The sequence below is a fragment of the Dendroctonus ponderosae genome, unplaced genomic scaffold (assembly GCF_020466585.1).
Source record: "Dendroctonus ponderosae isolate FM_Combo_2020 unplaced genomic scaffold, Dpon_F_20191213v2 Dpon_F_20191213_1, whole genome shotgun sequence".
NCBI lineage: Eukaryota > Metazoa > Arthropoda > Insecta > Coleoptera > Curculionidae > Dendroctonus > Dendroctonus ponderosae.
The window spans coordinates 13948195-13961787 of record NW_026017110.1 but is presented as its reverse complement, the minus strand read 5'-3'; the positions used below and the strand labels follow the sequence as shown (position 1 = coordinate 13961787).

General features: G+C 31.0%; 1 protein-coding gene across 17 annotated transcripts in view; it reads right to left on the bottom strand.

Moving 5' to 3' along the window:
• The window catches only part of LOC109533899 (disks large 1 tumor suppressor protein), a 476297-nt gene that overhangs the window by 82117 nt on the left and 380587 nt on the right, over positions 1-13593 (bottom strand). For 2 of the 17 annotated variants that reach the window (XM_048670196.1, XM_048670201.1), the window contains exons 1-2: positions 6744-7218; positions 2593-2759 (exon numbers count right to left, since the gene is read on the bottom strand). The exons of 11 other annotated variants lie outside the window; for them this stretch is intronic. In XM_048670196.1, the coding sequence (XP_048526153.1) occupies positions 2593-2673 (81 nt within the window). In that variant the 5' untranslated portion in view covers positions 2674-2759; positions 6744-7218. Of the gene's footprint in view, positions 1-1619; positions 1770-2592; positions 2760-6743; positions 7219-13593 lie in introns of those variants that run through there. 4 more of the 17 variants (XM_048670197.1, XM_048670199.1, XM_048670200.1 and 1 more) reach the window with 4 other exon arrangements.

The following is a 13593-nucleotide window of genomic DNA, read 5'->3' as shown; positions in this document are numbered from 1 at the left end:
GTAGTGTACAGCATCGATTTCTGTGGAACCCAGTAGCTGTCAAAACTTTCACATTTTTACGAATAACTCGGAAATCGTAAATTTTTCAGGTAAAACGTTTGACACAAACTTAACTTAAATTTTGACGACAAATCTGAAAATGAATGAAAAAAGGGGCGGTTCCATTTAAAAAACCAAAGTTGGTAACTACCACACGTTTATGATACACCCCGTTATTGGAAAGTAATTTTAAAATGTGGACCTTTTAAACATGAAAAACTTTCGTAGGACGTATTTTCTTGTAAAGTTCATATTTACTGAGATATCGCACTTTGACGCACTAATGAGCAACCCTGTATAATCTACAGCTGGTAAATTATCAGACTGATTGACTGAAAGATACGAAATCGAATTTTCAAAAGGAATAATATATAAATTACCAACCAATTTTACCAATCGCCAACGCGTAAACTAATTTGAACATTTGCAGCTGGGCCTGAAAGTGTATTTAATGCACTCCCTACAAATGAACCAACTTAATATGATTTCCAATACACAAACATAATTATAACAATTCGAACAAGAAACAATATGGACGTTACCCCGTTCAGCTGAATCCGGCGAATCATAATTGTTATGAAAATTTACGATTAACGTGTTCTGATGCGTTTCGAATTGAACATTTTCCTGTCGGAATATCATGAAAGCGAATGTTATGATAAATCTGACGAAATGGAAAGAAATCGAAGAAATTCAAACATTGTCTAAAGTTCTTATTGCAATTTAATGTGTAACGACCGTGCTCAGGAGTTGTTTCAAAAGAAGTATTGAGATAAATGCTGGGGCGGAAATTGCGATTTCAGTGAGTAAAAGTGTTTGTACTTATTTTTTAATTAACCGTGCTATTACAGCAGCACTAATGTTAATCTCTCGATTAATGTTGGTCTGTCCGCTGAACGCGCACAACTCAGGGCATTTGGTAATCTTAAGAATACTTACTCGTGATTTTCCTTCTGTCTACATTCTAATTCTATACAATAATGAGAATTTAAAATGAATCAAAATTCAATGTAACTATTCGTTACTAGAGGAGACGTGAAGTTCCGAATTGCGGGTCGAAAATTGTGTGTATCGTACGTATCGAGAGTCGTCAGTTATTCCAGAAATTTCCAATTAAATCATATGTAGGTAAATGTATGTAAAATGGTTAGTATGCAGTTGACTAATATATGTTTAATATAAAAAACTTATATAAATAATGAGACATTTTATTTATTTAATATTGCATGGCTTTTTTATTACTAAAAACAAACTGTTTTTAATTAATATTAGATAAATCTCTGTATCCCTATGCGAAAAAGATCAAATGTAGCTGATGAAACTAAAAGGCAAATAAAAACGAATTTACTTTTTCCTAATACATAAACTGTTACATTACTTGTACACAAATATAATGACAACAATAACTTTTTTGCATATGTATATTGTGTATTACTACTAAGTACTGTACTGTATTATGACTAAGTAGCTTTTTTCCCCGTTTATTGTGATTAATATACAAGGCTACATTTCAAAACGGACCACGTTAAATATTTTAAAAATTGAAGAATTACGCAAGATACAAAAATATGTCAACTTACTACAAGACAAGGAGCATGTAGACAAATCAGAATATATACTACAATATGCAGACGACACTGCACTGGTCGCACATGGCAAAACCACACTAAATAGGGGCGTAGACAAGCTTCAAGCACTGACAAACACAACAACATGGTTTTACAAATGGAGACTAACATCGAAACCCACAAAAAATCCACTCCTACTGTCAAATAATTTTATTAAACCGGGCTCCCCCACAATTCAAGCCATTGCCAATTTAGATAAAAACTACTATCACTATCAAATTTCAAGAGGCCCCCACAGAGTTACACATCATATTAACTAGAAAAAAATTATCTGTCCAACGATACATACAAAAAAGTAAAGAGTAGAATAAAGTTAAATCGGACGGATATTGGATGTTAAAGAAAAAAGATGTGTCATGTCGAGAGAGAAATGTTAATGTCGAAATTTCTTGTTATTTATTCGACTTTTTAAATAAAAAAAAATAAAATAAGTAAATGAATTTGTTTAAAATTTCACCGTACGCCACTGTGTCTTACGTGCAATACGTATGATTCGACAAATGCCATATTGCAATAATTTTTGGAAATTAAATTCGATAATTTTAACCAACCATTTAACCACCACCAACAAATTACCTTCTTAACTGTAATGTCTCGGAATTAATGACTTTGTTGAACACAAGCTTGCACAATGTATTTTTTAAACAAATAATAAATGAGTCATAAATAATGGAAGAGCTGTTTATGAGACAATTTACCTAACTTAATTGTAGCTAAAATGTTGAGTATGATTTTAAAGTAGGGAGGTAGGTAGATAAAATATAAAAAGCTAAACAAACCTATGTATTAGTCTTTTTAAGAAAGTTACACATTTATTGCATAAATTGGAAAATAGTATATATGTATGTTACATTAAGTGTGGAAATCAACCGTTCATTCCAAGTATTATCCCATACCGAAATATCAAATAAAAATTAATACTCACAGTGTCTAAATTAAATAAGGATGATACTTTCTTCATAAATCCTTCCTTTTCCTGTTTACTCTTTTTTCTTCTTGTCGTCATCTTGAAAAACTTGGTAGTTCTTGAATTTTCCGTTCACAGTTCATTTAATTTTAAAATTTTGTAGTAAGTATGCAGTAATTGCCCTGCTTCAAAAAATAATCAATCCCAATAATTTTATATTTTTAATAAATCAAGATATGAGACAGAGCTGTGTACTTGATCTAGAATCATTTTAATTGCTTTTGAATTAATTATCAATGTATAACTGAAAATATTATTCTATTCTCTTGATGTTTACAATACCAAAGATTATTTTAAGAAATCAGCATCAGTTTTTAAAAAGTGTAAAAGAACAGTAAATAACTTTTTGCTATACCAATCCGAAGTGGAGCAGTCATAATCATCAGAAATATATATAATACAACATATATATTTCTATATATATATAGATATATCAAATACAACAGAAACCGAAAAAAAACGAAAGCAAAATAAACAATGAACAAATCAACGGTGTAGGAGTAGATCAGAATAGCTGCGAGAAACACGAATTCGGAGTTAAACTTTTGTGAATGAACAAATTTGTTTTAATTTATTTATGTAACGAATGTATACTGAATGACGTAATGTACGATGAATACTGAAATTATCTCTATAAGTATATTTATATTACTTTTTATACCATTCGATATAAATGCTGATGTGCTTTTGTTACAGTGATTTGACGATTCACCCATAGTTTACAGGAAATGTAGAACTACACTTCAATCACTTCGCAAAGTATCTGAATCAATGTTGTAGCTATCATTGAATATATGTACATTACACACATTAAATATAACCGATGATCGATTACAATAGAACTGAATTACAAGAGAAATACACAGCTCTGATTCACCTGTCTACCAAATATGTATAGCTTCTTTTAAGGATCATTAATTGCATTGCTGATAAATGGGTACATGTCTTACCGTTTAAGTCAAAATCTATGTATCTTAGTTCTGAATTCTTAATCAACTCATATAGGGTGTGATGCTGGTATGAGTTCGAACACTTATTTAATAAAACAATTGGCTTATTAATTAGTTACACACCAATCATCACGTTACAATCATGTTAGATTCTTTTCAAAACTTTGATCAATAAATTTGGAATATTTTTTCCACACTATTAATCGCAGTGGTAGCATTACTTTACTCTTGCTTGGTTTCTTGAAGAGACAAATTTCACACTGGATAAAAAAGCACCCGTATCCAATGGTACCACGTCTAGTGAGATAAAATATAGGGAAACAGCGCTATGCATAAACCACATGTTGATGACCTATTTCTAACACGGCGAGTGGATTTGCTTCCACCCAAAGATGAATATTACGAAAATTTAAAATTCCGATTGTGGTAAAGCCGGCTGAACGGTAAATTAAATTATCTCTTTAAAATGGGAAACTATTTGGTATTGTTCAGCAATTATCATTTTGTATGGGTATGTAGAATGAAAAAGTTAAATAAAATTCAAATTAATTTTTACTTTGTGCCTGATTGAAGTGGTGTTTAAATAAGAGTGATTTTTGTTCATGGGACTAAAATTGTATTTACCAATATATACAATTTTTTGCCTGGATCCAGGCAAAAACTAAATGTTTGAAACTTAGAGAAAGGCGCTTTCTAAAACAGTTGAAAAGTAGATATTTTGAATTTTGGCCAACCTTTTATTATAATCTTTTAATTGTTGAATTCAAATTTTGTAACTTTAATAAAATCTAATTTATTTAACGTACAATATTTGTTGGTATAGAAAATTCAGATTCAAGTAGCAGACCAAACTTTTTTTTTTTAATAGAATTTATGTACTTAGTTCGTAATGCATATTCGAATTCTAAATTAAATTCTACCCCCATTGAATATAAAAGTTTTGTTTTGAGTTACTATTTATTGAGTTTTGGCTTCTGCCTTTGGATTCGCAATTATAAAAAATGTACTTAAGTAAAAATGTTAAAACAGACAGTTGGAGGTATTAAAGTTTAGTTTAATTTAAGTTTATTTAATTGTATTATTGTATGGTCAAATATACAGACCAAACTAATTTTTTAATTAGTTAAATATTTCCCATTTAAATAAACCCTTTAGATATAGCAGAAATAAAAAAAAACTTTTATTTGCGGAAAAATATATACTTAGGCAAATAATAAAAATATGAAATATATACTTATGAAGACTTTCAATCTGGCAACCTTTAATCAAGCATTATTTTAACGAAAAATAACATCTCGTTAACAGATATAATATTTAAGAAAATATAGAATTAATAATATACACAATAAGCACAATAACAGCAACTTCTGAACTTGGACTCAATTATTTTGCGAGTCTATGATTCGACTCGCACGATCAGATCGGAAGGAAAAATGAGTAAAAGCTTCGGAAATTAATTATCTAATAATCTCAAATTTATAATTGCTCAACATGACTTCCGATTCTTTCGAACCAGTCACTCTTCAGTCTCTTAAAGGTAGAATTAATTATCTTTTAATTAATCTGCAAGTTAAATTTGAGCAAGGTTCTCAAGACATATTTTAAAATAAACTAGACTTTAATCTACAACTTTTCTGTTTAATATAGTTCTTTCTTCAAATTTAACATGTTCTAATGTTATTTATCAATTTATTTATTTTTTACTACATTACTAGGAAGTTAAAAACTAGTATTTTAACTAATTCGTAGATTTGAGATGCATTTTAATTATAGATCAATTTATTTTAAGAAAATTTTTCAAAATTTATTTGAATTAAGTAATTAAATTAGTACTTAACTGCGAGAAATTAATAAAAAATATTTTTCTATAATTGAGTTAGGTACCTACCTACCTAAATCGCGAATTAACTGCAAGATTAATAAACTTGGAAGTGATTTATTATATACAATAATGCAATTAGATATACTTAAACTGTTCAAAAAAATAAACGTGTACCAAATGTTCCCAAATTTTTGAACTGGACAAATTCTCAGTGTTTCGAGCGATTTGATTTCTTTTGGAAGTGTTATACATATAGTCCCGTTATTTTCCTGGAGGTCCGTGTTTTTGTCAGATAAATTTCCTACAAGATAGGATGCAACAATGCAAAATTTCAGCATGCTCCCAGTTGAACAGAAGAGCGCTTTTTTGGATATCAATCCCTGTAGGATTGATATCCAAAAAACATTACCTAATATAGATCTCAAAACGGATTTCGGATCCACTTTATTTACAGGGTGATCTCTGAAAAATCAGCTTTTTGGTATTGCAGTGATAACATGTGTTCTCTTGAATCGATTTTTGCAAAACTCTAGGTTTTGTTGAAGCTAAAACTTATCAAAAAAGTTAATCGACATAAAATAAAAAGTAAGTGTACAAGGTTTCATTAACCACCAGGGACACAAAGAAAAGTAAAGCCTCAAACAAAAATCAAATAACTCGATGTAATCAGAATTTATCTAGTTTCAAAGTAAAAACAAATTTGTTTCTGTAAGGTTAATTTTGCCAAGCAGTTTAATTTAAAATATAGCTAAGTGCACCTATTTAAAGTAGGCAAACAATTTGGACTTCGACATACTTAATAGGTCCCAAGTGAAAATGAAATTGTTTATTAGATAAAAGCATGAACCATTTATCAGCAATGACAAATTAATAATTCCCATTTGCCTCAATTTGAAATTGCCTCAACAAATGCCAGTATATAAAGATGGAGCAAATATGTAATTTACTTTAGGTACACAAGCACATGTAGTACTTCAGTACATAAATGCCTCTTCTCGCTTTTTCTGTATTTCGATAAATAGAAACATGATTCAGTTAAACTAGATGCTCACCTACTTCGTTTTTATTATTATTTTATTTATTGGGTATAGATATAAAGTAGTAGTAAGGTAGGTACTTACTAAGTACATCAGCATTTTTTTCTCGAGATGAGAATAGCTGCAAGATGTACCATGTTTTGAAAGAGTAATTTAATTAAACATATTTTAAGACCTTTATAAGGAATATAATGAAATTGCTTGACCCTTTACAGATAACTTACAAATGACAATTGTTTATACTTAGTACGTAGGTACTTTCTAGCATTTCCTGATGCAAATCTGATCTAGCAGGCATACCTTTACTAAGCCAGAAAAATGTAGCAATTCTTAACGGTTGTAGGTACCAGTCAAAATGTAGGCGTAGCACCGTGACTCAATCTAAAAACCTTTATCTTTAGCATTGAATTTGAGGTTATGTCCGACTAATCAGCAATAATTCCATGTTTTATGGATTAGCACTGTCCCCGAACGAGTTATTAACACATTCTGGTACGAAAACCAGGTCCACTTTACATGGCTAATACAAAATACCCAACTACAATACCGAAACTAGTAGATACAGGCTGATTATTGACAAAACTTTGCCTTAGAAAATTAACGCTATTTTCACAACACTTCACACTCCACGTGAACAATTTTTCGCTTGCCTATTGTAGATGTAGTGGTGAAAGGAACACTTTCTAATTTAAAATTCACCGTAAACATCGGAAAATGTCAAAATTAAATTTTCGGACACTTGTAGCTTCACGGAAACTGCAACGGTTTTACTTTGCTACGTTGCCAAGTCTACAAGAAAAAATCTGATAAAGTGACCATTCGTATGGTTAGTTAGTTAGACTATGACTAGATAATCTATGATGGTCACCATATACCTCGTGTAGATTTTCTCTCACCTCACCTATATATAATATAAGATCTTTTGGTTATAAACAGTTACTTTAAAGCTAACCGTTAAAAAAATAGTGCCATATCTGTCTTATATTTTGTTGTCTACAGGTCATCACAAATCGGTTTCTAACACAAGATTGTGCAGAAAAAACGTATGTTCTAACAAGATTTTTTGAAATCCTTGATGCCAAAGAAAGTTGAAAATTCGACTGGTTTAATGAATAATTAACTACATTTGCGGAATATTTATTGCTTTTTTATCCAATAAGCGTTAGCATCATGTGCCCTGTTACCTGTGCTCCATTTGCTAACAACCACCCTGTATACATTTTCCGTGAATGGTATAAAAGTATAAAACAAAAATGCATTATATCCTTGAACCCTGAACAAGTAAGTTGATGGATAACACTATAAATAATCATGGCTGTAAAAGCCTGAACACTTTCAAAAATATTTATGTACATTGCAAAAACAGAAAACTGTGATCTGCGCTAGTTAAATTCTAGATCGAGGACAAATTTGCAAAATAAAAAACTTAAACGGACCACTTTTGTACTACAGTCAATATGAGACATAAAAATTGGTGGCTTTTGTAATTTTGTGGCTTGGAGTCCACAAAAAAGATCATGCAGTTATACACAAAATCATTATAATTTAGTATGTACAGAGTGTTTGATATGTTATCAGCCTTCTTGAATATCTTCAAAGGGGATATTGCAGGCCATTCGAGTTTGAACTCTGCTTAACATTATCTTCTTCGTTCACTATATTTTTTAAATAAACTCCCTATCAACTTTCAGGATGGTTAAACCGTGCATTTTACTCAAATTACATATTTTTGGTCAGTAATACGAAAACCATCAATCCGATTGAAAACATATGGAGCATATTGTATTAAATTCATCATGCAATAAACGTATTATTTACTTCTTCTTTCCACCTCAAATCATTATTATCTACAATTTTCAACGAAAAAATGAATGCACAATTTATGTATATGTAAAGGTTTTGAACGCTATGCGTGAAATGGGGCCTATCTGACCTATGCACAAATGTTGGTCACATATCTAGAATTGCCTATACATGTGCAGTAATCATTAGTATGAGATTCCACTTTAAAATAGTGAGTTCGACAACGCTGGCTCAGAAATGAAATGCATGCCTTTGATTATGGCACAGCGGAATTTTTCTGCAGGGACGTATTGAAATGAATGTTATTTGTTTGAAATGTTTCGAAATGCAAGATTTAAAATTAGTGTGAGATAATTAGAAAAAGATAATTGATGGATTATTCCTTAATTTTAATATCAAATAAAATACATTATACGTTATGTACAGAGAAAGCTATAAAGGCTGGTTAGTTCGGGTTATATTCGCTAAGCAATTTAAGTAATAGCTGAGCTGTTATGATTTTCTTCATTAGCATTCTATTATATCTCACATTTTGTTTATTTTCCAAGCTTTAAAAGGCAAAATTAGATATTCCCAAGTTAATTTTATAAAAAACGATAAAAAACTAAAGCATTTACCTTTCGTAAAATGCAACAAGAAACAATTAAGTATATACAGGGTGATTCAAAATTGGCGTCATTCCTCTGGGGGTGTTGTCTGACGTTGTTATAGGAGTACAGAAAAAATTGTAAAAGAAATGAATTGTTAATAAAAACTGAGAAATTTGCAAAAAACTATATCAGAAATACGGCAGCAATGTTTTTCAAGGTAATCTGCCTAATTAACATTGCGCAAATACCTGTTGCTTCGTAATTATTTAAAACTCTAAAACTTTAAAGCGCATATCCGCACATTCGTGAAAGGAAATTCAAAGTAAGTCACAGTTTGACAAATTATTGTTATTATTGACAAGGGCTATCCACCTGTAACTATCTGTTAATGGCGAAAAACATCATTGCCGCTGTGCCTTTTCATCAAAAAATTGTAGAAGAGAACTTTTTCGATATCAAAAATTTTCGTAATTTGAAGGAAAGTTCGTAATTTTTCTTTTTGAATGCTTAAGTATTCCAATAGGCTGCCAATCCAACGTGGGATTTTTTCAAAATAATTCTTAATAACAAAGTTGAAATTCGATCTTCAACTGTTAATATCTTCTAGAAATTTTCAAAAAAGAAAATTTCAATATTTTTCTGGTACTCCCCAAGGGAGCCTCTATCACCCCTTAAAAGGAATGACGCCAATTTTAAATCACCCTGTATAATTAAAGAGACTTTAACGACCCATTCTACACGTCGCCTTTTATCGTGTGCCTCAGTTAGGAACAAATTATCCAAATTTATCATCTAATAACATTTTGGAACAACTTCTACCGCTACCTAGCAAATTTTTCAAAACTATTTGCCCCTACGTTCATTAATCATCGGATACCCACCATGAATATATCTTATTTTAACGATTTTAAGGAAATAAAAAATACACACTTGTAGACGAAGTGCACTTTTCAGAACATAGTCTTGATTATTAACAAACCGAAATTAGTAGGCACCGACTAACCATAAAGTATCTCAGGTTAACTTTGGACTCCCTGTATATGTGCCAAAAAGTTTCAAGACGTACAGCAAAATATTTCAAAGAAACCAAATAATATAAGTTATATAAAAAAAACCTTTCTGCTTCTTGAGATCTAGAGAATCTAATAGATGTATAGGTACTTAACGAAATACGCTATGCAAATTTGCAAATTGCAATGTATAAAGCTCTCATCGGTAATCTTGCCAATTATGAAATTTTACAACATGCGCGTTTGTAACACTTTCTTATTTACTAGATAACCAAGGCCAGTAAAATGTGTGTCGATTCTAATATGTTTTAATTGATAATACCCTTGTCTCCCCTCTGTTGATTATGATTCATTAGCAATAGTTCTACTCGAGGTTGGGTCATTTTCCATTTCATGCGTATTCAAAAGCATTCTTTGAAACGTCGGATGATATTACAAAAATTGAAATACCTTGCATATTCGTCGTATGGAAAATAAATAAATCAATTATGGCAATTTGGAATTCCCATGCGAACAAATAATATATTTTCTTTTAGTATGCGATATAATTCCGAATTTGTTTTAGACAAGTATGGATATGTTTATACTTTTAATGCATTATTCATTTCTGAACTGGTGTTGCTACAGCCGGCCTTAGTGAATACGCCTTAGTGAATACGCTTCATCTCTAACAAGATGAAATTGTATATTATTTTCTAACCTCTTCATACAAGACCGCAACTCATACGTCATATTATTTCTCATAATCTTTGGAACTTGTTAAACTGTCGATTTAATTGTGTTACAATTTTGATCCTGTTGGCGAAACTGGTTTGACACATCGAAAATAAAAAGCAAATGTTTCCTTGAGAAATAAAAGTTTGATAGATGTGTTTTTGAGTGATGATGTATATTTAAAAGAACATGTAAATTTTATTGTTGTATAATACGGCCCTGTTTCCTAATTTATAATGCGGCAGGTACTCAATGTGACTGCAACTGTGACCCTAGAAGAGGTGGGAATTATAAACCTGTAGTACTTTCATAGTAGGTCGACTTATTTTTCAATTGGAATTTTCTACTGAATGTGAATAAAGCCGTTTCAAAGAATACTCAAAAGATTTTATTTAAAAGCTCATGTATTCACTTTTCCTGCACGACTGATTTATTAGCATCAATTTCAAGGTTTCCCAGTTTTCTAGCTAATTAACTGCAATCACGTCTACACATGTTAGCAAAAACAATTAACGACATGTTACTAAATGGATAAGTATTTTCAATTAACATTTCTACGGATTCGTCAACACCTTTCTCAATCGATTGATTAAATTTTTTCCTTGTTTTGCGGAATTGTTGAAACGTTAGGTTTTATATGGACAGTTGTATGTTGTCATGTTGTGGTATCTGTGTATGATTTATGTTGAATCGTAGTCAATATATGTGCTTGTTTCTTTACAACTTAGGGCTCTCTTGAAATAACAACCACAATTTTAATTGATCTTGGGCCATTTTCCTACGTGCTATAAGTGTATAAAGAAAAATATCAACCTTAATTTAATTTGATCAAATTGAAGTAAGTTTTGCATATGTGGATGAAATTAGTTAGTTAGAGTTCATGATGACTTTGGAATTACCTTTGTCGGCTTTCAGGACATCGATGTTTGAATTCCTACTGATTTCGTAATTATTTTAACCGAGTCAAAAGTCTTCTACATTACTTTTTAACTAAAACTAATCCCATATTTTTTAGTAGTCTTAACACTTTTTTTTTTCATAGTACACGAAGAAAAAACATATTCTCTACTGATATACGTAATTACAAAATGTGACTAAAAATGGAAAACTTTTAATATACACTGGTCAATTTAAGTAAAATGTTCTGCTCTAGAATAAAATACTTTTATTTATGACAATATCGAAAATTGCTATCAAGAAAAGTGTATCCGAACTTCGAATAAAAACTATGTTTAAATATAAAATTACATCCAATTTTATGGAAAAAATCAAAATTAATATTTTCCGACAAACCTCGTATACGAGTGAAAATTTCGATGTCTGATCACATTTATTCAGTCATTTAGATGTATTTTAGGTATTAAAACGTGCAGAACTTTTTAATAAGAGTAAGTCTTTTTCGTACAACTAATAATAAACATTTCCTATTTTCCATTGTTATTTTCCGCAAATTTTATGATCATCATATATTTATTTGAGCGATGATGGATACAAAGGTTGTCTAAGTACAAAAAGGGCAATGATAAAGAAACCGGGAAACAAACATTATTGTAAAAACACTAAAGTTAATCTTAGGCCCATTTTCATCGAGCGATCTTAAACCAGTTTAACGTCTGAAACTCAGTTTGACGCGCGAAACGGATTTCACCAGAACCTTAAACTCAGTTTGTGCTTAAACGCGTTTAAAGAAACGAACTGGCCGATTTTGGGCGTTTATAGCTTTAAACGCCGTTTAAAGACTTGATCTAACCTCACTGTCTAAAGAATTGTTGTTGTCGGTCGACAAAAAAATAATAAAATAGAAATGGCACGTAGGCCAGTTTATAACTTAATTTTCGAAGAAGTCTATGAATATTTTAATGTTACTTATGTACTTTGTCTGTCCTGTCTGTAATTGTGTCGCCGATAAGCCAACTTCTCGGTGATTTGAGGTTTTATGTCACAGAATGCATGCAAATTTCTGCTAGAGATTTTAAGGGTTTCAACACAACTACATCACATCCAATTGCACATAGGGTGAGCTCCTCGTTCTGGGTTTTGTGAGATTCCAGCGAAGATGTTTACCCAGTAAAATGCTTCCTGACTCCTCCGCTTGCCTTGTTTATTCAATGAATTTTATAAGGAGCTGAATGGGCGTCCGCAGAACTTCATTTTCTACTTGTTTAAGTAATTTTTCAAATATAAAATCTAATAAACACGTGTATACCAGTCATAAGCCATACACGAATGCACAAACCGTGCATAAACAAAGCAAACTTTAAAATTTTACAGTTAGTTCGAGCAGAAAGTTTGGGTTTGATAACGGGTTATTGACGTCATAGACCCAAATGGTTCCTTGATAAGATGATTTTGCGATGAGAATCGTAATATTTCTCACTATTGCAACGATGCCAGTGTTTCCAGTTTCTTAAAATGCGTTTCAATAAACGCAGTTTTTGAAACGTACCGAAACGCTGGTGAAAACGGTCCGTCGTTAAACGCGTTTAATTTCGGCGTTTAAATAAACTTAGTTTCGTCAAACTGCGTTTCGCTTGTTTCTGATGAAAATGGGCCTTAAAAACATAATTTTCATCGAATGGTAGATGCGCGTTACTACCGGATAAAACGAATTTTACAAAATTTTCAATTTGGCTTTTTTGATTACTATTTTATGACTGACTGAAGATATCTGATCATTTTAGATACAAATGCATTTTCTTTATTATTTGTTATTATATTTTGATACTTAAATAACTATGTATAACAAATGTGTTTGGTCAAGATCTGCTTCGTTTACCCTAACAAGAACGGACATGTTAAACACGATCTTTACCATGATTATCCATGATTTACAATTTACTCCGTGAATCAAAATAATATATAACTTTCTACAGGATGTTTGAAAATAAATTCCACAAACTCCGAAGGATTATTTCACTCATCCATAGCAATGCCATAGGGCAAAAAAGGTATTAATAAACGGTAATTCGATAATTTTCAAAAAAACTTACAGCGATAATTTCACGTCGTCATGGAATCATAATAAATATCACT